At 40.3% G+C, this 27,306-nt stretch overlaps 2 protein-coding genes and 1 pseudogene across 10 annotated transcripts in view; 1 reads left to right on the top strand and 2 right to left on the bottom strand.

The window, feature by feature from the left end:
- STRN3 (striatin 3) overlaps positions 1 to 25,904 on the bottom strand; it is a 114,474-nt gene extending 88,570 nt beyond the window's left edge. For all 4 annotated transcript variants that reach the window (XM_060143919.1, XM_060143936.1, XM_060143944.1 and 1 more), the window contains exon 1: positions 25,444 to 25,904. In XM_060143919.1, the coding sequence (XP_059999902.1) occupies positions 25,444 to 25,725 (282 nt within the window). In that variant the 5' untranslated portion in view covers positions 25,726 to 25,904. The remainder of the gene's footprint in view (positions 1 to 25,443) is intronic.
- LOC132517217 (heparan sulfate 2-O-sulfotransferase 1-like) lies at positions 6,512 to 25,537 on the bottom strand (annotated as a pseudogene).
- AP4S1 (adaptor related protein complex 4 subunit sigma 1) overlaps positions 25,062 to 27,306 on the top strand; it is a 59,788-nt gene continuing 57,543 nt past the window's right edge. For 2 of the 6 annotated variants that reach the window (XR_009539647.1, XM_060144061.1), the window contains exon 1: positions 25,065 to 25,316. The gene's annotated coding sequence lies outside the window, so the exon portion shown is untranslated. Of the gene's footprint in view, positions 25,317 to 27,306 lie in introns of all 6 variants that reach the window. The other 4 variants (XM_060144054.1, XM_060144069.1, XM_060144037.1 and 1 more) reach the window with 4 other exon arrangements.

Below are 27,306 nucleotides of genomic sequence, written 5' to 3'. Positions count from 1 at the left end.
CAGAAATGAAGGATTTATTGTCCAGCTGCTGTCAAACAGCCTTCACCTGTCAGGCCTTTTCAGGAATTGCCTCAGCTAAAGACAGCTGCATGCCCTAGCAGCCTTCATGGAGGGACTGATCAAAACAGGCGTATAAGGGCCCAGCACCCTGTCACAATTTTGGACAACTCCACAGGTTATCGCAGCTTCAGAGTTTCTCAAGGGGGCAACAGTGGCTTTTGTTGATAATACATTACAGCCCAATTTACCCCTTCTGCTTCCTTTCCATTCCTTCTACAGATGTTGATCCTAAGAACATTTCTGCATGCTAATCATAGTTAGCCTACCCAGGGACCCAACTTGCAGCCACTGGTGTTGAGAATGGTCCAAGAAAATAGGCTCTAAAATGAAGTTTTGGAGTTGGATCACCATCCACGTAGCCAGGCAGCTGGCAAAGGACACTATCACTGGTGATGATAGAACAGAAACCGAGCACAAACTGGCAGTGCAATGGCTAAAAGTTCCATTGTTGGTAAACTGGGTAGTTATCCAGTGGAAGAGAATGCAGATGTTGGCAAACTTTTTTTTTTTTTTTTACAGGACCAGATAGTATTTCATATTCTGCTTTGATGTTTTTGTTTTACAACTCTTTAAAAATAGGGCATGACAAAAACAGGCAGACACAAGAGTGGGTTTGGCCAGCAAGCCATAGTTTGCCGAACCCTGAACTTTAAAGGTGCAGTGTATCAGATATTTGAGAAATATAAGGAAAACAGTAATTATAAAGACCATGAAACTGGGTTGCTGTTCCTTTAAAAGCAATTGACTCTTTGGAAAAACATAACAAGAGGTTAAAATGAGTGATAGGGAATTAAAAACTAAATGTGAAAAAGCCAGAAGTTTCTTTGGTAGCATAAAATCTTTAAAAGCAGGAGGCCACAAAAGGCTAAGGGCCAAGACTTAATTGTAAGAGTGGCAGGGCTCCAAAGAAAGTTAAAGTCTCAATCTGGATAAGTCTGCTATGCCAAGGTTAAGGCCTGCATAGGAAAAGAGAACACATTGGAACCCTGAAAAAATGGGATAGAGAGATGGGTTGATTAACCTGAAAATTCTCAATCCCCAGTCTCCTTGAGCCCTCTGAGCTTGGAGAAGGAATCCACACATCCTTATTAAGTGCAACTGTTATTCTCATCAGCAAGAATTACCAAGTAAAGACCTCTGAAATTCTCTCCTTCATAAAAGCAATGAGAACACTGGCAAAAGCTGGGAGAATCAACTTTTTCAGAACTCTGAAAATTACAAAGAATTGAAGCAATCTGGGGAATGTTTATTTACCAAATAATGGCTGAATCTTGGTAACAACAGCAAGCTTTGTGGTGTTTAATTTACCCTATTTCCATTCTACCCCTTCCTACTTCTGTGAAAACCAACAGCCTGCAGTCATAGTGAATGTCAACAGCCACTGGGCGGGAGAGCAGAACAGGATTGGATCTTCTTAAAAGTCCCACTCCCAGAGAACTGTCATTATTTGACATGTCTGGTAGTTCCTTGGAAGACTCTACTACTACCAAAGTTGTCTTTATGTGGCCTGACTCTGAACTCATCCAGAGCAAACAGCCTTCTTTCTGGTCAAAAACAGTCAGAAGCAACTGTCAAACACTGCAGCTGCCTGAGATTATGGACAATATTTGGGGCAAACAATAGCATAATTAAAAAGCTTAAAAAGAAAAGCTGGGGAATGAGATGTCCATGGGGGCTTTGGAAAGCTCCAATATACTCCTGGGAATCCACACTCACACATAACCTGTGTACCTTCTCAGGAAAAACCTGAGAAAGCCCTAAACTCTCACCTCTGGCTAACCTTTAGGCTCTGCACAAGCAAGAAAAGAAAGCTAAGACAGAGTTGTAAATTGCCTAGCTGAGTGTTGAAGGCATGTCTCAACATACACATAGAGCCCCTTAGCAAAGACTGGAAGATTTACATGTTTCAGGCATCCAAGGAAACCTATGTCTATTCATTACTTTAACCACTAAGCTAACTAAGCAGAGACTTTAGTGACCACATAAAACAACAGAAAAACAGAGTTTACAGTATTAGTACCAAAAAAGTCACATAAACAAATAAAGAGATAATCAATCAATCTTGGGGAGAGGAGAAAACCTGATTTGTACAGTTGCTACATTATTTAAAAATGTCCAGTTGGCAAAAAATTAAAAGCATACAAAGAAAGAGAAAGTACAGTCTAAACACACACACACACACACACACACACACACACACACACACACACACACACACACACACAAAGGTGGTGGGCTCATGCAGCAATATCCCTGAGGAAGCCCAGATATTGAACTTACTAGACCAAGACTTTAAATCAGTTAATTTAAGTTTGTTAAAACAACTAAAGCAGGATATGAGAGCAATGTCTCACCCAAATTGACAATCTCAAGAGACAAAAATTATTTTCTAAAAAAGATCAAATATAAATTATAGATTTGAATAATATAGTAATAAAATAAAAAATTCAATAGAGGGGCTCAATAGTACATACGAGCAGGCAGAAGAAAGAATCAGCAAACTTGAAAATAAGTCAACTGAGATCAGCCAGTCTCAGGAAGAATAAAGAATGAAAAAAAAAAAAGATCAGAGACTCAGAAATCTGTGGGACACCATTAAGCACACCAACATACACATAAGGAAGAAGAGACAGAGAAAAGGATAGAGTATTTGAAGAAATTAAGGCCAAAAATTTCCTAAATTTGAAAAACACATTAATCTACACATCCAAGAGGCTCAAAAAACTTCAGGAGGATAAACTCAAAGGCATCCCACACTGACACACATTAACTGTTGAAAGCTAACAAAAAAGAGAAAAAAGCGACTCATCACAAATAAAGGATCCTTTCAAGATCAACAGCTGATTTCTCATCAGAAACCATGGAGGCAATGGGATGATATGCTCAAAGTGGTGTGGAAAAAAAAGACTGTCAACCAGTAATTCCATATCCAATAAGACTATCCTTCAGAATTGCAGGAGACATTCCTGATCAACAAAACTGAGTAAGCTGTTACTAGTAGACTTGCCCTAAAAGAAATACTAAGAGGAGCACTTCAGCTGAAATGAAATAACACTAAACAGTAATTCAAATCCATATGAAAAATACAGAGCACCAGTACAAGTAACTTCATAGGTAACTATTAAAAACAGTATACATGTATTTGTTTTTCTCTTTTTTTCCTATCTTATTTAAAACACAAAAACATCAAGCAATAATTAGAAAGATGGTTGGTAAGTATACAATGGATAAAGATGTAACTTGCAGGATAACAACACAAAGGAGGGGGAAGGGAATGGAGCTTTATAGAAAAAGTTTTTATATGCTATTGTAATTGAATTGGTATTCAAACTAGATAAAATGGTAATGACAACCCCCAGAACCATGACTAAGAAAATAACAACAAAAACACAGTAAAAGGGGACTTCCCTAGTGGTCCAGTGGTAAAGAATGTGCCTTGCAATGCAGAGGACGTGGGTTGGATCCCTGGTCAGGGAACCAAGATCCCACATTCCAGGGGGCAACTAAGCCCGTGAGCCACAACTATTGAGCTGGCGCACCTCAACTAGAGCCCAAGTGCCGCAAACCACAGAACCAACATGCTCTGGAACCCGTGTGCCACAACTACAGAGCCCACATGCCCTGGAACCTGCAAGCCACAACTAGAGAAAAGAAAACCCACACGCCACAATGAGAGAAGCCCGCGCACCACAATGAAAGATCCTGCATGCCTCAACGAAGATCCCATGTGCCACAACTAAGACCCAACGCAGCCAAAATTTAAAAAATAAATAAATCTTTAAAAAAAATACAGTAAAAGAACAACAAGGAAATTAAAATGGTACGTTAAAAGATATCTGTTTAATACAAAAGAAAGCAGTTAAGAAGGAAGGGAGAAACAAAGGTACCTAATCTCAGCAGTGACGTCTTCCCCAAGGAACCTTTGAAATAGTAATCTCTTACACACAGATCCACTCCTTATCACTCTTCTCTCTGCTTTACTTTCCTCTATAGCACTTATCCTCATCTGACAAACCTTTCTTTCACTTATCCCCTTTCCTCTATAGCACTTAACCGTACCTAACAAACTTTTCTTTCACTTATCCTCTTTCCTCTATAGCACTTATCCCTATCTGACAAACAAAATTTTCTTCCTCGACCCACTAGAATTTAACCTTAATGAGGGCAGTTTTACTTTATTTATAGTTTTATCCTCAGTGCCCCCCACACACCTACTGAGTGCTCAATAAACACCCAATAAATGAACAACCAGTAGAGATAAGCCTTATACGAAATGTCTCCCATTTTAAGAGTGGCCCAAGAAAACCAATATATGTCTACATGTACAATTTGTAGATTTAGTAGCAGGAATATAAAGAACTCCCCATCTGATAGGTTTGCTATTTTCTCTGTTAAGTAGGAGATAAAGACATCCTGCTGAGTCAGAGGGGGAGGTGGTGCTGTTGAAGATTTACAGAGAGTACCTAGCCCTGCACATTTTTGTTGAAATTAGTATCTAAATCAAATTCTGATATTATTGGACACGGCTGCCTTAAATCAGCAGTCATGTGATTTCATGTAAAACTGTACACCAAAATTTCATGCATTCTTATAACTTAAAACAAAAAGTGTTCACACTTTAGAAGGATCAGTAAAAAGAAATGAATGTGTAGAACTCAGTTTGAAAAGAGTGCCACACTAGATGAAGAGTTTATAAAATATATCAATTTTTTTCCACTGAGAAGATATTTATTAAACACAAATTTATATCAAGATTAACTTTTTTCAGGGCTTCCCTGGTGGCGCAGTGGTTGAGAGTCCGCCTGCCGATGCAGGGGACACGGGTTCATGCCCTGGTCTGGGAAGATCCCACATGCCGCGGACTGGCTGGGCTCGTGAGCCATGGCCAATGCTGAGCCTGCGCTCCGCAACGGGAGAGGCCACAACAGTGAGAGGCCAAACAGATTAACTTTTTCAACCAGCTTTTAAGTGGACCTTTTCTTTGTTAAAAAAACGAATGGTATGAAACTATATGTTAAAGATCTTTCCATGATACCTTACATTTATATAGCACATTAGTTTTCAAAGTGCTTTCACATGCCATCTCATTTAATCCTCACAACACCCCTGTGAGGTAGGTACAGCAGGTATTATCATCCTCATATCAGGATGAGGAAACTGAGGCTGAGAGAGGTTAAGTGACTCGCCCGAGATCACACAGCTGGTAAGTGGCAGAGCCAGGACAAGAAATCAAGTTTTCTGACTCCTCATCCAGTACTCTTTCCACTATAACTACTGCCCCCAAATATGAATAATGTACTGCATATCAAAATTGAAAGGTTATTGAAGTTCATTTCAGTGATACCTTAACAGTAAAGTTAAATGAGAAATACGAGAACAGTAGGTCTGATGGTTTTACCTGACATAATAAAACTGGTGCAAAACCACTTTTGTCTAATTACTTATAACCTTTTGGTCCAAATACATAAAATATGCAATATTTACAGCATTTTCCTTTTTTTTTGTAAATACAATGCTTTAAAATACATTATAAAGCACCTTAGTTAAAACAGTCTACAAGTAAAAGTACAGAAGAAGTAGGAAAATCCTACCCATACCACAGCTCACTAACGGAGTTATAATATGGACTCACCAATACCTCAGTTTATACCTTTACAAATAATGGATTGAGAAACAAATACTAACTTATTTTTGTGATATTCATGTGTGGAAGCCTTAACCAAAACTTCAGGCAATGTCAACATTCTTTGACGTGTTTCCCCAATCTTAGATATTGGAGAGACAGGAATGAGAAATACTGCTTTGATTCTTTTTACAGTATTAATAATGGTTTAAATTGATTTTTAACACTAATAATCATTTTTTAAAGAAAATTAAAATGACCTACATAAATAAGGGCAGTTCCAACTACAGCAGAAACATTCTTAGCAAACTTGATCAAACATTTCAATAAATTTCATGGGACGTGATTCACAAAAACAAAGTACACACTGCCAAACAGTTAGTAACACTATCCAGTTGTGGTGTATAATGCAAACCTCCAGATGAAGGTGGAAGTAGCAAATGGATTCATCTTCATTCATGGTTAGTTGAAAAAAACGCTTTATCAAAAACAGTATCAGAACTTTTTCTGAAACTGTATTTCAGTATTTAGCCTTCAATTAGACCTGCTATGTGTTTATTTTAGGTGATGTGTAGGTTGTGTCCAAACAGGAGGTTGTAACTCCCACCAAAATTTAACCAGGAAAAAAAAAAAAAGGCTGAAACTTAAACTTCCTAGACCACTGACATATCAGCCAGAATCTACTTCCTTGACATCACTGTCTGTATTCTAACTCGGTTTAATACAAACTGTCTTATACACCCATCAGCAATCCAAGTTGTGGAGCTGAGAACTAACGTGAAGACAGTCAAAGTTGTAGTTCAAGAATCTAACTGCCACACCTTGTACTCAGTTCGATTTAGGGTAAATCTTTTCATAGAAAAAGTTCTGTGCAAGGATGCAGAGGTCTCCATCTTTTTTTTGTACAGCATGGGCTCTGATAAATTGGAACTGCTTTAGTGCCAACTCATAGAACTCTTTCTCCATTTTCCAAATGTCAGACTGCTGTAGTTTTGCAATGGTTTGTTTAGTAGGGAGTTTCTTCTCTGTGGTTTTCCTAAGGTGAGATTTCTTTCCTGTATGATAGCGTTCTGTAGCACCCCTGAAGAACCAGGGCGAAGCTGCCTCCAATAACGTGATAAAATCTTCAAGCTCTTCAGTAACTCCCACCAGAAACTATTCATTAACTAGGTTATATTTGGCTTGATCCATAGCCCACCTGCTTCCTACATTCCAAAATTCTGAGCTGTGGTCACAGAAGAATGGGATTTGAAGCCAGAGCTTCTCTGGAGCACAGTCTGAGCTCCCCTCAGCTACACATTCATCAAAGGTCTTTTTGTCCCCTTGTTTTTGTCTTCTTAACCCCAGTCTATAACCGTCTCCAAATCTCAGAAAGAGTAAGAAACTAGCCTCTCAATAGGATCCCGTATGACATTAATGTAAATTGGCTTCTTCTTCACACCAAATTTTGCAAAATCCAAAATAGAAAGGTGCCTATGATAAAACCCTGGTTTCATCTCTTTCCAGGAAGTTATATTCTTTACAAAGCACACCTGATCTTGCAGTGACATTACTGGATTATTGTTGGTAGTGTTGATGTGAAGAACATGGTATTTATTCTTTACAAATAGATCATAAGCAATATTGGTAAAAGAGGTGCTTGCAGTTTTGGGGACTCTGTTATAAATGACCACCACGTCCTCTTCTTCATCTAAAGCTGCATCTTGCTAAGGGCTATCCATCGCATGTTGCTGCTCAATCTCTCGAACTTCATGTCTTGCAATAGCCCTTTCTAGCTTCAACTGGGACTCCTCCAGTTTCTGGATCTGGTTCTCCAAGAAAAGCATTGCCACTGCGAAGGCCACCATCATCAGCAGCTGCAACTTGGACGGCATCATCCTGAGGAGCCCCGGGAAACCTGCTGCCCGCAATCAAGACATACCGCAGGGGGCGGGGATAGGGGCCCAGGAGGCAAGGGAGATGCCGGGAGGAGCCCACCGAGCCAGAGAAAGGCAAGGAGAGCGCGAGAGCAAGAGAACCACCGAAGCGACCCCCCTTCTCGCCTCCCCAGCCCCCCGCCCCCAGGCGCCAGCACCTACACCGCCGGTACTGCTTCTCCTCGGCCGAGGAGGCCTACGCCACGGCTGCCCCCACAAAAGCCCGCGCAGCAAACACAGTGCAAAGCGGCTGCCCGGCTCTCGCCTCCCTCTACTGCCTCAGTCCCCGACCCCCGCGCCCGCCTGCCTGCCCGCCTCCCTCTCTTCCTACCTTCCCTCCCTCCCTCCCTCCTTTGCTCGCGGCCACGCTCTGCTCTCCTCCACCAGTGCTTCGGCTGCAGCTGCACCGTCCTTGGCCCCTGGATATATCAATTCTATTAACAAGTAAAAATCAGTTATATCAATAGAAGTGAAAACAGAGTCTTGAAGAGGTATCTGTACACCCATGTTTTAGCAGGATTATTCATAATAGCTAAAAAGTGGAAGCAACCCAACTGTCCATCAGCTGACAAACGGGTAAGCAAACTGTGGTAATGCATATAATGGAATATTATTCACCCTTAAAAAGGGAGGAAATTTTGACACACGCTGAAACATGGATGAACTTTGAGGACATAATGGTAAATAAAATAAACCAGTCGCAAAAAGACAAATACTGAATTATTTCACTTACATGAGGTACCCAGAGTAATCAAATTCACAGAGACACAAAGTAGAACGATGCTTACCAGGGACTAATGGGACAGGGGATAGTTATTGTTTAATATGTATAGAATTTCAGTTTTATAGCATGAAAAGAGTTTTGGAGATGGACTGTGGTGATGGTTGCACAATATGAATGTACTTAATACCACTAAAGTGTATACTTAAAATTAATTAAGATGGGGCTTCCCTGGTGGTGCAGTGGTTGAGAGTCCACCTGCCGATGCAGGGGACACAGGTTCATGCCCCGGTCCGGGAAGATCCCACATGCCGCGGAGCGGCTGGGCCCGTGAGCCATTGCCGCTGAGCCTGCGCGTCCGGAGCTTGTGCTCTGCAATGGGAGAGGCCACAACAGTGAGAGGCCCGCATACCACAATTAAAAAAAAAAAAAATTAAGATGGTAAATTTTGTTGTGCATTTTACCACAATAAAAAACTGGGGTGGGGGGGGGGAAGGGACTTCCCTGGTGGCACAATGGTTAAGTCTCTGAGCTCCCAATGCAGGGGGCCCGGGTTCAATCCCTGGTCAGGGAACTAGATCCCAAATGCATGCCACAACTAAGAGTTCGCATGCCACAACCAAGGAGCCGGTGAGCCACAACTAAGACGTGGCACAACCAAATAAATTAAAAAAAAAAAAACTGGGGGGTAAAGTCAGTTATTTTAATATGTATTAAAGGGCAGTATAAATGACATACTGTTACTTTTAAAAGAAAAAAAACAACTTTTTTCTTTAGAGACTGAATTTAAATAAAAAGAAATTTATACCAGATGCCATATATTTGTTTATACCAGACAGCACAACAGAAGCTAAAGGTCTGACATACCATTGGCTTAGAGAAGGGGACTTAAAAAAAAAACTGAACCTGGTTTACAAAAACTAGTATTTAAGGACACCAGAAACAGTGAAAACAACAGCACAGAACTAAAGGACACTACAAACCAGAAAGATACAGTATGGCTACAGGAATAACTGAAGAAAAGTCAAGGAGCTAAAATTTATGTAAGGCTGGTAAACTGGAAATAAGAATCTAGGGAGAAAGTGACCACAAATGGAAGACATAAGAAATAAAAAATTCTGGAAAGAACTAACAAGACTTGAAGAAAACTAGAGTCCAAAAAGTTCAGCAGAGACAGAATATTATCCTGCAGGTAGCCTCTAAACAAAATGCAACACAAGAATAGTAAATTATTTCTATATAGATATAATTTGAAAAAATGACAATGATGAACATTTGAGACTGAAAGAAGTCTATACAAGAACTCAGAGAATAATAACTGAGAGAACCAATTACAAACAGTTAAAGATTTAAGAAAACAAGCCTGTGGAAAGGCTAAAGATTAAAATTCCAGTCAATGACTTTTAAAAACTAATATTAGGAAGAAGGCCATTCTGGAAAAAATGGAATGAAAATGAGTTTTAAGAAAAGCGGCAAAAAGGGTCACAGCTACCATCCAGCCTTACAGTACTTTACTTTTTTTTCTTTTCTTTTTTTTGCGGTATGCGGGCCTCACACTGTTGTGGCCTCTCCCATTGCGGAGCACAGGCTCTGGACGCGCAGGCTCAGCAGCCATGGCTCACGGGCCCAGCTGCTCCACGGCATATGGGATCTTCCCGGACCAGGGCACGAACCCGTGTCCTCTGCATCGGCAGGCGGACTCTCACTGCGCCAGCAGGTAAGCCCCAGTACTTTACTTTTAAATACAGACAGGCAGTCAGTGGTCACCAATATGTTAGGACAGCATGAGGTAAGAAAGCAGGGAAGCAAAAGAAAAACAAGAAATTCAGAGAAAACTGACAAGGGAAAGAAAACTTCAACAACAAATATATATATTAAATAAAAACAATACCATTCTTTTTAAAAATTCAAGTAAGAAAATACATTTACAAATTCAAGATAACAGGATTGAAAAATATAGTTGAAGAAAGTATCTCAGAAAACAGACCAAAAAGAGAAAATCAGGAAACAGAAGAAAAATTTTAAATCAGTAGGTCCATCATCAACTGAACAAAAAAGTGCCCTAAGGACTCGGGACTACAATAACCCTTCTCAAAAAAGATTAGTACTGCCTCTCCCAAGGGGGTGTTTGGAAATGTCTGGGGACATTTTTAGTTGTCCCCAAAACTAGTGGGTTATTCTGGCATTTAGTACTGGGAGCCAGGGTGCTCAAAGCCCCACAAGCACAATACAGTCAAACACAAAAATGGTACTACCTAAATGCCCACCGTGCCCTCTACTGAGAAATAATGGATTACGGAGAAAAAGAATTCTCTCAATGCCTGATACGATATGCATTTTCATAAAATTTAACAACACCAGTATAAACAAAAGATACCTAGAAAAAAATTCAAATCACATACAAAAAAAAAAAGGATCAAGAAACTGAACAGCGGGCTTCCCTGGTGGCGCAGTAGTTAAGAATCCACCTGCCAATGCAGGGGACACGGGTTAGAGCCCTGGTCTGGGAAGATCTCACATGCTGTGGAGCAACTAAGCCCGTGTGCCACAGCTACTGAGCCTGCGCTCTAGAGCCCACGTGCCACAGCTACTGAGCCTGCGCTCTAGAGCCCATGTGCCACAACTACTGAAGTCTGTGCATCTAGAGCCCATGCTCGGCAACAAGGGAAACCACTGCAATGAGAACACAACGAAGAGTAGCCCCTGCTTGCCACAACTAGAGAAAGCCCACACAGAGCAACGAAGACCCAATGCAGCCAAAAATAAATAAATTTATATAATCAAACTCTTCAAAAGCAACATTGAAAGTTCAAAGACAAGAGAAATGTCTTTGAAATGCTGATGTAAACTTATTTCCAGCCAAACTACCAATCAAGTGTGAAAATAAAATACAGATTTTTAAAAAAAAGATACAAGTCCCTAAAATTTACCTCCTATGCAACTTTTCTCAAGAAACAACCAGATAGGGCTTCCCTGGTGGCGCAGTGGTTGAGAGTCCGCCTGCCGATGCAGGGGACACAGGTTTGTGCCCCGGTCCGGGAAGATCCCACATGCCGTGGAGCAGCTGGGCCCGTGAGCCATGGCCACTGAGCCTACGCGTCCGGAGCCTGTGCTCCGCAACGGGAGAGGCCACAGCAGTGAGAGGCCCTTGTACCACAAAAAAAAAAAAAAAAAAAAAAAAAAAAAAAAAAGAAACAACCAGATAACATATTTCAGCCAAACAAAGGACTAAATATGCCAGGGCAGGAGGCAGAAAGGGAGCCAGTGGGAAAAGAAAGGGGGTGGGGTGGGGGTGCAGGGGATTCCCTTTTTGAAAAGAGTACAGAAGTTACAGAATAATAACTCTGCAACAAGTCTTAAGAACAAGTCTAGATCAGAGCAAGGAGAATGACAGTTCTGAAGTCAAGTTCTCCCCACTGCAATCCCTCCATACAAGAGGCAGAACCAACAACAGATGTGATGTGCTTGAGTTTGAAAACCCCGACAGATTTCTAACACCTTTTGGAAAAACAGCAATAGATACATAGAAAAATAAACAAATAAAAAATGGAAGCAAGTAACTCCAAGAAAAACAAAAAATTGTGCAGAAAAGGAACAATATTCACAGTATACTTTTTGACTCACAAATTATATTATACATAAATTATTATACTTGATTCAGAAAAATATTATATACATGGTCACAATAACATAAAAGCTAATGATTTAACTAACTTTATTACCTATACTGAAATATGGTATGGAGATGTAAGAGGTGTGATAAACTGTCACAGCATATATAGGGTAAGGTACTATATCCATGGTTTCAGGCATCCACTGGGGGGTCTGGAATGTATCCCCTGCAGATAAAGGGAGACTACTGTACAGAAAAAGTTCTGAAAAGATATACACCCAAAATGCAGTGCTATTCCTAGAAGATTAAGACTACCAAAAAGGCACTACTTTATTTTTGACATTTCTGTAGCTTAATATTCATACATTACTTTAACAATAACTAAGAATTAAAAGTAATGTAAAGGGCTTCGCTGGTGGCGCAGTGGTTAAGAATCTGCCTGCCAACGCAGGGGACATGGGTTCAAGCCCTGGTCTGGGAAGATCCCACATGCCACGGAACAACTAAGCCAGCGTGCCACAACTACTGAGCCCATGTGCCACAACTACTGAAGCCTGTGTGCCTAGAGCCCGTGCTCCGCAACGAGAAGCCACTGCAATGAGAAGCCTACTCGTAGCAATGAAGACCCAACACTGCAATAAATTAAAAAAGTTAAAAAAACACACTAATGTAAAAATTTACAAAATAAATAAAAGCAACTAAATGCAACCGCAAAAAAATTTAAAACATCAAAAAATCTTCATGAGTAAAACACGGTATTTGTAAGTTTTTAAAGAAATCAATTAAAAAAGAAAATGGGGAAAAGATAAACTCATTAAAAATACTAAGTTCAACTTGTTGTTTTATGATAAAGTATTTTTCAACGGTGTCTGCTCATCTGTGTCTCCCTCTCTCATATATATGTACATAAAGAAACACTCCAAGGGGCTTCCCTGGTGGCACCGTGGTTAAAGAATCTGCCTGCCAATGCAGGGGACACGGCTTTGAGCCCCGGTCCAGGAAGATCCCACATGGCGTGGAGCAACTAAGCCCACGCACCACAACTACTGAGCTTGCGCTCTAGAGCCCGCAAGCCACACCTACTGAAGCCCGCAGGCCTAGAGCCCGTGCTCTGCAACAAGAGAAGGCGCTGCAATGAGAAGCCCGCGCACTGCAACGAAGAGAAAGCCCGTGCACCGCAACGAAGAGTAGCCCTCACTTGCCGCAACTAGAGAAAGCCCGCACGCAGCAACAAAGACCCAATACAGCCATAAATAAAACAAAAAAACAAAAAAACAAAATAAACACTCCATTTCTGAAATATCCATTTCAGTAAAAGAAAATACCTACTTTATGTTTGCTGGGCCTTTTATTTTTTTTTTAATAGGGAAAATAGAAAGGTTGCCAATAATCCCATCACCCCAAAATCACAAAGGTATTTTAAAACATTTGTACTGGGTTGTTCAATATAATTTTTAACATAGCTGATTTAGCACATAATATGCAACTCTGCTTTTTAGTTTATCATAAGCATTGCCTGGTCATCAAATATTCTTCATAAAAATCATTCATTACTATTTGAGGGGAAGAAGTAACCTCCACCCCCATGCATTAATCCCAAGCACAGATTCATTTTAACTGCAGTTGTGATCTCTCTTATACTCTATTTCCCACAAGGGGGAGACAGGACTAAGGTATTTTGAATACCTTATAATAAAACCCAGAAAGTTTGGTTTCATTCCAATATCAAATGAGGGGATAAGGGAAGAGTAGTCATTTACTACTGGTGTTATTTCTATCTTGTGGGCTTTTTTCCGTATGGTACTACAAAAATTACAATTCAGTTTCTCATATCTAACAGCTTAATTGAACATCCTCAGCAACTTCACTCATTTAATAAATATTTAGCAAACACCTATTATGTGCCAGACCCTTTACTGTCACACTGGGTATACATTAATTTTTACAAAAAGACAGGTCCCTCCTCTCAAAGAGCTTACAATCAATCTTAAAAGTGTGCATGGGGGGGGTAGACAATTTTTAAAATTACAAGTTACATTAAATATTAAGAAGAAAATGGGGCTTCCCTGGTGGCGCAGTGATTGAGAGTCCACCTGCCGATGCAGGGGACGTGGGTTTGTGCCCCGGTGTGGGAGGATCCCACATGCCGCGGAGCGGCTGGGCCCGTGAGCCATGGCTGCTGAGTCTGCGCGCCCGGAGCCTGTGCTCCGCAACGGGAGAGGCCACAACAGTGAGAGGCCCGCGTACTGCAAAATATAAAGATTCATAATTATATACTTTCTAGAGTCTCGACCCCACCCCCACCCTCTCTTATGAAATATAAGCTTATGGAAGTCTGGTCCACTTTTTTTTTTGGCCACTCCGGGCAGCATGTGGGATCTTAGCTCCCCAACCAGGGAACGAACCCACGTCCCCTGCATTGGAAGCATGGAGTCTTAACCACTGGACTGCCGGGGAAGTCCCTGGTCCACTTTTTAAAGCTCTAGGAAAAAGCAAAAACACAAATGTTAGTTTAGGCCACTCTGACATAGTTTTATTATCTGAGACAACTGTTGGTGGCAAATTATCACACCCATCCACTGTTTCTCTATCACTGCCTTTATTCCTCTTCCCATCCACCCCACTCCCCTTGTTTTCTATTTCATCTTTTTCTTTGTTTTGTCTTTCTCACTCCTTTGTTCCTCAAGATTTCAGTAACAGACTTACAGCTTAAATGAAACTGGTTAACTAATGGCTTTCACAGCTAAAACATTGGTGACCCCTAATTCAGACTTGAGTGCAAGCCATGAAATAAAAAAAATTACGAATTTGTATAATGCTTTGTTAACTGCTAATATTATAATCCTACAAAACAAAAAAGCAATATAATAGAGTTTATTTTTGGCAGAAGGCTGGTTGGTTGCTCACACATTTAAGAACACAGTTACAAATGTTTTCTGAAACTTTAACACAACCATTCAGCAATAGTGGAGTAATTAAATCAACTATGGCGTGTATACAAAGTAGAATACTACTACTATGCAGCTGTTATAAAAGTGAGAATGTTCTCTACTGACAGACTCAGAATAATCTCCAAAAAATGTTAAATGAAAAAGCAAAGTGAAAAACAGGTATATAGTTTACGAACTGTTGTATCAGAAAGGAAAGAAAATCAACATACATATTTGCTTACATCTATTTGCATAAAGAAACACTGGAGGGATACATATGGTACTACTAATAAAAGTGGTTACTAATGTAGGACACTAAGGGTAGACAGGCTCATGGTAAGTACAAGATTTAATTCTGAACCATGCATTAACTATTCAAAAAATAAAATTAAGAGTCTGAAAATGTTTTAATTAGAATTTTTAAAACTCTTTTACAAAATCTATCTAAACATGATCCAAAATTTCACTACACATTTATAATTACTTCACTTATATATAGCCTTTTAAATCTTGTGACACTGACCCTATTCATTTGTTTACAATTCTTTACCACCGAGGTGGTCCCAATGAACACCAGGTACCAGTATTACCTTAAAATGGCATAAGGTATCAGACAAAAGCAACTCGGCAGGACGCGGCTTCACTACCTATTTACTGTTTTATGTTGAACAAGTTATTTAAACTCTTGCCCATGTTTCCTTCTCTCTAAAATGGAAATACTTGTTATCTATGATTTAGGGATGGTATACAAATTAGAATGATTCCAAACATACAGAAAGCACTCATTAAATGTTAACAGGTACTATTATTAATAGTTCTTTCTATGGACATATAATGCTTTCATCTATGTAATCAAACACCACAGGGTGTTTCAACTGAATCCAACAAAAATTCGCAGCATATTCAAAACCAGCAAGTTCCTGTTAACAAGTAGCTTTAATTTACTGGAAAGCAGAAAATGAAAATAAAAAAGTGCAACGATGTAATCATACACAGTGCAAGCCATTGTGAGCGCAGAGAAGGGGTGATAATATTGCTCAAGTTTAACGTATCAATAGAAGGAATGACAATGTTAAAGGGAAAGGGGATAGAGAGCTGGATGACACCAAATCGTTAAGAGACTTTGATCATTCAGGTTCCCAAACCTGGCTGATTATCAGAATCACCAGCTATACATTTTAAAAACACAGATCCTACCTCAAACTACTGAATCACAATGACCAAGGACAGAATGTGGGAATCTGTATTATTAAAGATCCCAGGTTACTAGGTTTTGGAACCACCACAGATCTCACCCTCTTACAGTTAGAGACTTTACAAGTATCTCCAGATAAAATAAATTTAATCATTGCCTTTGGTAGCTTCACTGGAAGGACAGCTAAAGGCAAGTTGATATTATAATTACTCATTCCTTTAAGTCATTAAAGTACTTTTTAAGGTAAATATATGTGTTTTAAGTAATAATATGACTGCCATTTACCCAACAATTACTCATAAATGACTGGAAACAAGACCCAACACCATTCCATCCCAAAGCAAAGTAAATGTCAAGAGGGAGGTGATACAGAGAATTTAATTTTAAAAAGGGCAAAAGCTCTGAACAGAACCTCACCAAAGAAGACATACAGATGGCAAATAAAGTGCTCAACACTGTTATGTCATTAGGGAATAGCAAATTAAAACGATATATCACTACACACCTATTAGAATGGCTAAAATCCAAAACACTGACATCAAATGCTGACAAAATATAGAGCAACAAGAACTGTCAATCACCACTGGTGGGAATGCAAAAAAGGTACACAGCCACTCTGGAAAACTGTTCGGCAGTTTTTTAAAAAAATTAAACATACTCTCATCATACAATCCAGTATTCAAACTCCTAAATTACTTGAAAACATACATCCACACAAAAACCTGCACATCGACATTTACTCATAATTGCCAAAACTTGGAAGCACTGAAGATGTCCTTCAACAGGTGAGCGGACAAATAAACTGTGGTACATATGTACAATGGAATATTATTCAGCACTAAAAAGATCAATCAAGCCACAAAAAGACATTTAAGGAGGAACCTTAAATGAACACTACCAAGTCAAAGAAGCCGTCTGAAAAAGCTATGCACGGTATGATTCCAATTACGTGACATTTTGGAAAAAGCAGAACTATGGAAGACAGTAAAAAGAGCACTAGTTGGGACTTCCCTGGTGGTCCAGTGGCTGAGGTTCCGTGCTTCCACTGCAGGGGGCGCGGGTTCAATCCCTGGTTGGGGAACTGGGATCCCACATGCCATGCAGCGTAGCCAAAAACAAACAAAAAAGCAAAAACAAAACAAAAAAGCAAAGCAACAAAAAAAAGAGCAGTAGCTGCCATGGGTTTGGGTGAGGGAGGAAGGAACAGGTGGAGCATACAGGATATTTAGGGCCGTGAAAGCATTATTTACTATAAAGGTGGATGCATGTCATTATATATTTGTCAAATCCCAAAGAATATACAAGACAGAGAGTGAACCCTAATGTAAACCACGGACTTTGGTTGATAATAATGGGTCAGTGTTGGTTCATTAATTGTAACAAATGTACCACAGTAGTGGAGCTATTGATGTTGGGGGAGGTTTTGATGGGGGAGGAGTTATGTGGGAACTGTCTGTACTTTCAGCTAAATTTTGCTATAAACCTAAACCTGCTCTAAAAAATAAAGTCTATGACAGAGAAAACACAACTTGGAAAAAAAAATCAAAGGAAAGGTATTTTGTAAAAAAAAATTTTTAGTAATATATTTCAAAGTTGACAAAAAAGTAACGGTGGCCCTGGAACCCTCCTGTATTGCTGGTGGGAAAGTAAAATGGTGTAGTCACTTTGGAAAACACTTCAGCAGGTTCCTGAAAAAGTTGAACATGACCTGGCAATTCCATTCCTACGTATATACCTAGGATAATTGAAAACATATGTTCACACAAAAATTTGTGCAGAAATGTTAATAACAGCATTTTTCATAATAGCCAAAAAGTAGAAACACCCAAATATCCACCAACTGATGGACAAAATGTAGTATATCCATACAACAGAATATTATTCGGCCATAGTAAGGAATAAAGTACCGTTACATGCTACACATGGATGGACCTTGAAAACATCACCTTAAGTGAAAAAAGCCATTCACAAAAAGCCACATATTGTATGATTCCGTTTATATGAAATGTTCAGAATATTCTTGATATTCTATGATAGAAAGACTATTCTTTCTATCATAGAGACAGAAATTAGTGATTGCCAAGGAAAAGGGGGAATTGGGACTAACTACTAAGAGGTTAAACTGGGTTCATTTGTAGGTGATGAAAATGTTTCCAAATTAGACAGCGATGATGATGATACAACACAGTAATATACTAAAAACCAGAGAAATGTACAGTCAACCTTCTGTATCCACAAGGTTCTGCATCCATAGATTTAACCAACTGTGCATCAAATACAGTCAGGAAAAAAAAATTCCAGGAAGTTCCAAAAACCAAAACTTAAATTTGCAACTGCAGGCAACTATTTACATTGTATTTACAACTATTTACTTTGTATTAGGTATTATAAGTAATCTAGAGAAGATTTAAAGTGTACGGAATAAAGTGCATGGTTTATACGCAAATACTAAACCATTTTATATTAGGGACTTCAGATCCAGGGATAGAGGGGAGAGCGGGGTGGGGGAGTCCTGGAACCAATCACTCCACAGATACTGAGGGATGACTGTACACTTTACAGGGGTGAATTTTATGTTACGTGAATTATATCTCAATTTCTGAAGTTTTTTAAAAACTAAGGGTGGCCCTAATGGATGAATGTTCCTAAACACTAACATCAACAGCTGCTAACATCAGGAAAGACAACGAACTGTTTTGTGCCTTCTGATGGAAGACCTCATCACCACCTGTGAAGTAGTCTCGTCCCCCACTACCACCCCAAAAAAGAAAATAAACCAATATGTAGCAAGACCCTGTATCCGACTAACCAAGTTACAGGGAAAGCAAACAGGACAACAGATAAACTGTATCTGATAAACTGTATCAGAGATGCACTGAGCAAAACACAGACTCTGGGAACCTTTATAGGACCAAAGATCTGATTTCTTCAACAAAAAATGGCAAAGAAAAGGAAAGAAAGATGGAGGGGGTTCCAAAAGCAATGTGTTATTTAGATCCTGATTCAAACAAACTCTTCAAAGATAACTGAGAAAACTGGAAATTCAAACAGCGTATATTTGATAATATCAATAAATTAAGGAATTATTCATTTTCTTAATTTGGTATGCAACTACAACTGTTGTCTTTTGAAAGTCCTTATCTTTTAGATATATACTGAAATATTCATGGATGAAATTGTATGTTTCTGGGATTAGCTTCAAAATAATTTGGGACAGGGAAGGAGTGGACAGAAGCATAAGTAAAATAAGATTGGTCATGAGTTGTTACTGAGTGATGAGTGACAAGTTAATGGGAGGTCACAGATCGCTATATTATTCTTTAATATGTTTAAAACTCTCCATAATAAAAATTAAAGGGTATATGTAATACAATCATATAATACATCCTTTACAATATGAAGGATAAACTCTTAAGAGAGGAGCATGTATGGAGGGAAACCGTTAAGATTCCTCCAGAGAAATCAGGCAGGAGGAACACGCTGAACTAAAACAGTTGTAGTAAAGAAATTTAAAGCACAGATTAAATCAGTGTTACTTCCTTAGGTCAGTGGTTAGGCTTCAAGTATATTCGAAGCCAAAAAATTGTTTTTTAACTAGAAAAGGCTCCAAAGTTTTTATGCAAAGACGACTATATTTCCAAAAAATTAATAATCACGGAATTAAAATATATTTTAGGATACTGAGGCTATCTATATTAGATAGCCCACTGAATCACTAAAGTCCAGCTCACACTTCCAACAAAGTTCTTTCCTGCTTTAGAACTTATTTTAATGCTGTTCCTTTCCACTGAAAAACCTATGGTTAGGTAGTCACACTTCAGATCTCAAAGTATACTTATCCTCCTAAGGGTTTCACAAAAATTAAATGCGTTAAGATATGTATTAACAACTTAAAATAATTCTTGGCATATAGGAACTGCTCAATAATTGCTTAGCTATTTACCTGAAAGCTCACTATCTACACAGGTTTTCCACCACCATTTATTTTCTCAGCATCCTGTTAATTTCTGATTTATCACATTTTATTATTTCTCAAGTACTGCACCAACAGTAAGGTCCTTGCTTCACATATCATTATATACCCAGTATGTAGCACAAAATAACACTGAAATATATTCACTGAATAATCATACTAGAATCAATAAGACCCAAAGACTCAACATTTTTAGAAGGACCCATTGATCTCTTTAGCATCTGCCAATGGGAAGGATGATGATAAACATTAACAATAACAGGGGGACTTCCCTGGTAGCACAGTGGTTAAGAATCCGCCTGCCAACATAGGGGACATGGGTTAAAGCCCTGGTCTGGGAAGATCCCACGTGCTGCGGAGCAGCTAAGCCTGTGGGCCACAACTACTGAACCTGTGCTCTAGAGCCCACAAACCACAACTGCTGAGCCCGCGTGCCACAACTACTGAGGCCTGCACACCTGAGCCTGTGCTCCACCACAAGAGAAGCCACTGCAGTGAGAAGGCTGCGCACTGCATCAAAGAGTAGCCCCTGCTCGCCTCAACTAGAGAAAGCCTGCACGCAGCAATGAAGACCCAACACAGCCAAAAATAAATAAATAAAATAAATTTATTTAAAAAAAAACAATAACAGGGAATAAAGGAGAATAAACAAGTTAAGTGCCTTTTGTGGGGGAAAGAGGCAGGCATTTGAGATGAACTGAATAATGGATATATTGAATTCGAAGTAGAAAATTTAAACAGGAAGTTAGAAATACGTCTGAGACATCTGAAAGTCAAAAATACAGTAGTGACTAAGAACATGGTCTCTAGAGTCAGTCTGCCTAGGTTTAAATCCCAGCTCTGCTACTCCTAGCTATAGGATCTTAGATCTTAGGCAGATTACTTAACCTCTGGGCCCCAATACTCTAGTGTCAAAAAACAAAACAAACAAACAAAAAAAACCCACCACCAACCAAAGAAACCAATTGTGCTCACCTCATTGGGTTTTTTTAGGATTAAAGGACTAAATACTGAAGCATCGGAATAACAGCAGAAAACAAAAACAAAAAACACAGTATATTTCGAAATTTACAGTGAAAACAAAAAGAACCAGAACGCCAAGTAACGATAACTGAGACCAAAGGAGAGGAAATATATGAAAAGTGATAAGTGGACCAAAGGGAAAATAAGAAATTACAGAATATAGGCCAAAAAAAAGGATTTTGAGGAAGAAACTCTCAAAAGCAGAAAGTGTTGGTTAAGTGCATATAATCTGTAAGAAGGCCTCAAGATTTGGCAATTTGAAGGTCAATCACCAACAGAAAGAAGTGTTCTACAAAGTGTTTAGATAGGTATAAAGAGAGAGAGCAAAAAAAGACTATACAGCAGGATCAAGGGGTAAATGGAGAAAAGAAATCTAGATTAGGGGTCCCTAGACTTTCTGTTTCCAAGGACTTCAAAAAAGAAACAGGGAGAATATGACATAAGATTGTGGACTCAATTCTATCAAATAAAAATTTTTTTACTCTACTGCCACCACCATTTGAAAAAGGAAAACTGCATAACAGCAAGTCTTTATGAAGGCTAAAACTCTCGGAATAAAAGGAACACCTTTATGAAAAATCTCTATACTGTTCTTATTTTTTATAATTTCATAGTAGATTTATAAAAATCTTGTAATAGAAAAGGAACACGGATTTGCAAATCATTATTCTAGACTACCCTAAGAAAACCCTGGCAATAACAGATTAAAAGGGAAACAATTACCTCCCCCCATTAAAAATGAAGAAATCAAGTTATGTCTGAGAGAAACATCTCCTATTAACTTAAGATCTTTAGATGGCAATATCTGTCACGTTATGACAAATCTGTATGCCAGAGTATGCAAACACAAACACTAATTAAAAGTTTACACTTGGGCTTTCCTGGTGGCGCAGTGGTTGAGAGTCCACCTGCCGATGCAGGGGACACGGGTTCATGCCCCGGTCAGGGAAGATCCCACATGCCGCAGAGCGGCTAGGCCCGTGAGCCATGGCCACTGAGCCTGCTTGTCCAGAGCCTGTGCTCTGCAACGGGAGAGGCCACAGCAGGGAGAGGCCCGCGTACCGCAAAAAAAAAAAAAAAAAGTTTACAGTTGCTGGAGAATTAGTAGTTTTAGAATACTAACTCCAGGACTACATTTTCTATGTATTACCTATGCCATATTTTTATAGTTGGCACACAAGCATTTTGTATATGCCATAAGTGCATTTATTACACACTAACTACAGAAAAAAATATAAGGACATATTTGCAATATATATAAACTAGACCTGGCATGCCATGGGGGCTCAATAAAACTTTTTTGAAATGTACTGAAGTGGTGTATGCTACATAATGAATTACAAGTCAGATTCCATTTCTACAAAAAATACCAAAAAAACAATACAACACATGGTTTCAAGAGTGGTAATAAGACCAAACAAAGCCTTTGGATTCAGATAAACCTGGGTTCAAATCTCAGCTGCAATACTTTATAGCTGGCAAAGTTATTTAAACTGTTTGTGTTTCCTCATCTGTAAAATAGAAATGATACCTACCTCATAAGGTTGTAGTGCTGATGAAATGGCAGTTATAATTTCTATTTAATGTGACTGCCAAAATCTCACAAGCAGTCCAGTCCATTTTTTCCCAAGTCCTAGACCAAATCAATCCAAATCTCTGGAGGATGAGACAAAGGCCTGCATACTTTTTATAGTTTTACAAGTGATTACCACTAGCACTCTCTTCTAGAAATCACTGTCCTAGAGCCTTATTAACAAAGCTTTACCTAAATCCCAGGTAAGGAACCATCACAAAGATGAAAGAGAGTTAAGACATCCTTTGGTTTAGTTCCAATCTTCTAAGAAAGACCTTTACCCAAAATTCCTTTTACAGGGAAGAGAACCATAATGCAAACTTCCAGTTTAAAATCCTTTCCAAAGCCAGGAAATTTAATTCCACACTGAAATTTTATATCAAAATGAGGTATACCTTAGCCTCGTTGTATTCATTATTGAATAGTTTTAATACTGAATACTTTAAATAATGTATAGATGAACAGTGTACCCAAGGATGTATACCATAACGATATGCAACTTCTCTTATTTCTGTTATCTTTCTTAAAATTAAGTTTAAGTTTACAATTTAAATCCATTCACGCTTCACTTAAACTTTCCCAATAAATTTTTTATTCAACACATACATTTTAAAATGTGCATCTCACAAGCATTCTTACTAAAGACTGAAGACGTGTAAAGCAAATTCAGCATTCCAGAAGCAAACCTGAAATCCTAATAACTAAGTAGCCCAATAAAACATTTTAGAGAAATATACAGAGCAAAAATACACAATCATGAACATTTTATTCCAAAAGAATCAGTGTGAAATAATAAAAATTCCTGGAAAAAAATTAAGAGTCTAGAAACACTGCAGAACTTCTTCAAAAAAAAGCAAACAAAAAAAGTTTAGAATGGCTATATCAGAACTAATATGCCAACTGTAGATAAACTGAAAGCAAGCAAGCAAAATGAATCTTCCTTAAAAGACTTCGGTCAAGAAGAGAATTAGAAGGGAAAGCAAGGGCTAGGGTAGACAATATAGATAGACCTCACTGTTGTATAGATTTTTTACTAATTGAGACACAAGACATTTTTCAGCTACTTACACCAGTGAAACTTATGAATGACTAATGCAATTGCTAACTTGAAAAGTGTTTAAATTCAAGCTTTTCTATAACAGTACAAAGGTTATAAACACTGTATCAGGGACTGGTGAAATATTATTTAGTGAGCCCAAGCCTCAATGCATTAATAAATGCAATTTTTAAAAATAAATGCCTCACACCGAATATTAAGTTTGCACATGGTGTAGTAAAAGTTGTACATCAATAGAACTCTATACATCCCAGATATTTTAAAGCAGACTACACACACAAAAAAACAATTTTGACTTTAGCTTTTTAAATGTTATATTTTTAAGAGCCCAATAGTATATCAAAGCACTAAAACACTGAATTGACTAACAGGTGTTAATTTATAATTAACTTTCTCAAGACTTGGTAAAGTGTCAAAATATATGTTTCTTACTTTTCAAAAGTTTAACTTTCCCAACTTTGTAAAGACAAATAAAAGTCGACTGGTTCAAAATCAAACTGACGATATACATATTTGTTTGAGGACACCCTTTTTAAGCTAATCCAATCTTCCTTCTTTCAACAGTGCATTTCCCTAACCATTCACCCCAGGCATATATGACATGTATGTCAGCGAACAATACTACTTACATTCTAAATATATACCAGTCTGAAGAACAGGTGCAACACTATTTAGATGCATGCCTTTTTTCTTCTAAGCCAAAATTTCCCTTAGAAAGTGATTTTAAAATAAACACAAACACCCAAAAGAGTTGAACAATACTTTTAAAAAGATGTAGTCCTTCTGAAATACAAGACATAAGTCCTTAAAACACCAACAATCTTCCAAAAGTTAGGTAAACCAACCTATCAAAGTTTCACCTTAAGACTGAGTCCGGCTCAATTATGAAGGATCCTGAGGATATTTAACTTTGCTTCCCCTGCGTGAGTTGGTAACGTGAGACAAGTACGCTTTACTCCAAGTTAATATTAAATCTTCATAAAGACGGCACAGATATTCTGGTTTGGCTTTTTATGTGTAAAGAAGGGGATGGAGAACGGCGAAGGGTATTCTAAAAAGAAAAATTCAGTACAGAGAAGCGTTGATGAGTCAATCACTAAGAACTCAAAGGAATCTAAGTGAATAAGGCAGCATCCCAGGTAAGAAGGTACTTAAAGTTGGCGGTAGGAAATGAAAACTTCACAGGTCAGCCGCAAGCCATTGTGCTCGGTAGCAGCCCTGGAAAGAAGCGTGGCTGTCAAGGAGTAAGGGTTATCAACTCCGGGGGAGGGGGGCAGACATGCCAAATCGGAAAAGGGGGGTGATCCGGGTAAAGGTGGTAAAATGCCCGTCCCAATCCCTCTCCTCCGGTTCTCCATCTCAAGAGGAACAAACAAGAGCAAGCTCAGTGCCCAACAGCCCCTCGCCGGACTCTCTCCCACAGAGAGGAACTCGGCCCCAAGCCCCGGAGACCCGCGCAGGCCGCCTCCGGAGGAGCCCCCGCAGACGCCATACTAAAAGCCAAAATGGCTGCCCGAAGGAAGCCCGCACCGCGCAGCTAGTGAGAGCTGGGTAACAAGCTTCTGCGGGAAGGGGGGAGGGGGGCTAGAGGAAGAGCCGTCGCCAGGACCATCGCCCCCTCGAGCCGCACAGGTAGGTTTCTCTCGGCCTCCCAAGGCCTCCAGCTCCAACTGAGGGGAGTCCCGGCCCCACCCCCCCCACACCCCGGTCGGGAACCCCGCCGCCGCAGCCGTCCCGCACACCGACCCCAGCGAGGTACCTGCAGTTCGGCCCGCTCCACCTCCCAGTGCGCCCGCTCCATCTCGAACCGAGCCCACTCGTGCTGGATGTAGTGCAGGATCCCTGGGATAGTGTACTGCTGCGGCCGGGACAGCTCTGGGCCTGCCGCGGGACCCGCTCCCTCGGCGGCCGGAGCACCCCCACCGCCCGCCGCTCCATTCCCCCCGGGCGAAAGGCTCATGTTCCCCCCAGGTCCCTGCTGCTGCCGTGCAGGGGCCGCCATCCCGGGGCCGCCACCACCACCTCCGGCGAGCTCGTCCATTGTGTGTGGGGCCCCGGCCGGGGCGCAGGGCGAGACGCCGACCGCTGGGGGAAGGGCCGGGGAGGGTGGCCCCGCTCTGGCGGCGGGGCGGAGGCCGGCTGGGAGAGGGGCGGGGAGGGGGTTGTTGCTGAATGCCTGCCGTAGGTCAGAGCAGGGAGCTGCCGGCCGCCGCCATTACAGTCCCTCCTCCATCTGCCAGTTTCACTCACTCACTTTAGGGGAAGGGGGGGCCGCGGCGGGAGGGGGAAGGGGGGCAGGGTTGGGAAGGAGAGAGACGTAGGGCCGCCGCTCCCGCGCAGCATGCCGGGTAGAGAACGCCACTGCCGCCGCTCGCCTACTAGCCAAATAGAGTCCGGCCTCACCCTACGCAGGCGTACTGAGGACGCAGTCGGCTTGCCGTTAGAGGCGGGGAAGGAGATTCGGCCCCGCCCCTAGGCCCGCCCCGCAGGCTCGCTGCGGGATTCTGGCGGTGGAGTCCGGACGGTGGGCCATCGAATCCAATCTTTGGAAGAGAGTTGGTCTCTGCCTTCCCAGGAATCCGTATCCCTCTCTCAGTCAGTCCCCAGCGCCGTTCCCTACCCAAAGGTCTCAGCGGCGCGCCTGCCTTTGGAGCTGGGTTTTAACCTGGTTGGTCGCTCTGGCCGGCCGCAGCCGGTCCCGGATTCCTGACGTTTCTTTTGCATTCCTTGCGTGTTTTCAGGCAGTCCCAGAGGGTCGGGCCTCTTTCTCTGCCTGTCACTCTCTCTCTCTCTGGTTTCCTAGCACCAGGCAGTTCCCGGGGCTTTGGGGACGTTCTCTTTTGGCAAAGAGCCCAGATCGTCCCGGACGTGGAGACTGATTCTCTGTCTCTGGGCTTTGCTCCCAATTCTGTGCTCCCTGTCGCGCGTTGCAACTTGTACAGCTTTGCCTCCCGTCTTTCCTATTCTGGGGTGGGTTGTGTTTGGGGAGTTTGACAGGGGAGCAGTAGCGATTGTTTTCATTTTTGGGGGGGAGAAGAGAAGGTGAAAATCTTTAGATCTGGATAGTGGGCAGAGGGAGAAAGAAAACTGGAGGGGACTGGTTAAACTAACAATTTGATATTTTAGAAGTGAATGAGCTCACAAATATTGTCATTCATAGCAGAATCTTTTGATGGAAATAGAAAATAAGAGCATTGTGAAGACAATTTAAAACCCTACATGAACGGCTAAAAATGTTTTCCTGGGTTGTTTTAGTGAATGTAATATACACATAAAAGACAAGGTTAATCTTTTAAGTACCGTAGTGTGTGTGTTTATGTGCTTAGGTTGCACGGAAACATCCTTAATGAACTAGTAAGTTTCTAAAAGTTAAGGTAGCTAATAACCATTTGGTCAAAAAATAGGACAAAAATGATATTTAACAACAATAAGGAAAAAAGATTAATTACAGCTATGCAGGAAAATCGCATATAACATTTATTGCATTCAAATTTTTCGCTTCTCTACTACCAATAAAATTTTCACTATGGAATATACACGACCACTCGGTGTAATTTCCAAGAGATAAAGTAGTACATCTTATTTTATCATGTCTGCTTTACTGTTATTATAGTTTAACGGA

The sequence above is a fragment of the Lagenorhynchus albirostris genome, chromosome 1 (assembly GCF_949774975.1).
Source record: "Lagenorhynchus albirostris chromosome 1, mLagAlb1.1, whole genome shotgun sequence".
In the NCBI taxonomy this organism is placed as follows: Eukaryota; Metazoa; Chordata; class Mammalia; order Artiodactyla; family Delphinidae; genus Lagenorhynchus; species Lagenorhynchus albirostris.
This window is presented reverse-complemented; position numbering and strand designations above follow the sequence as displayed.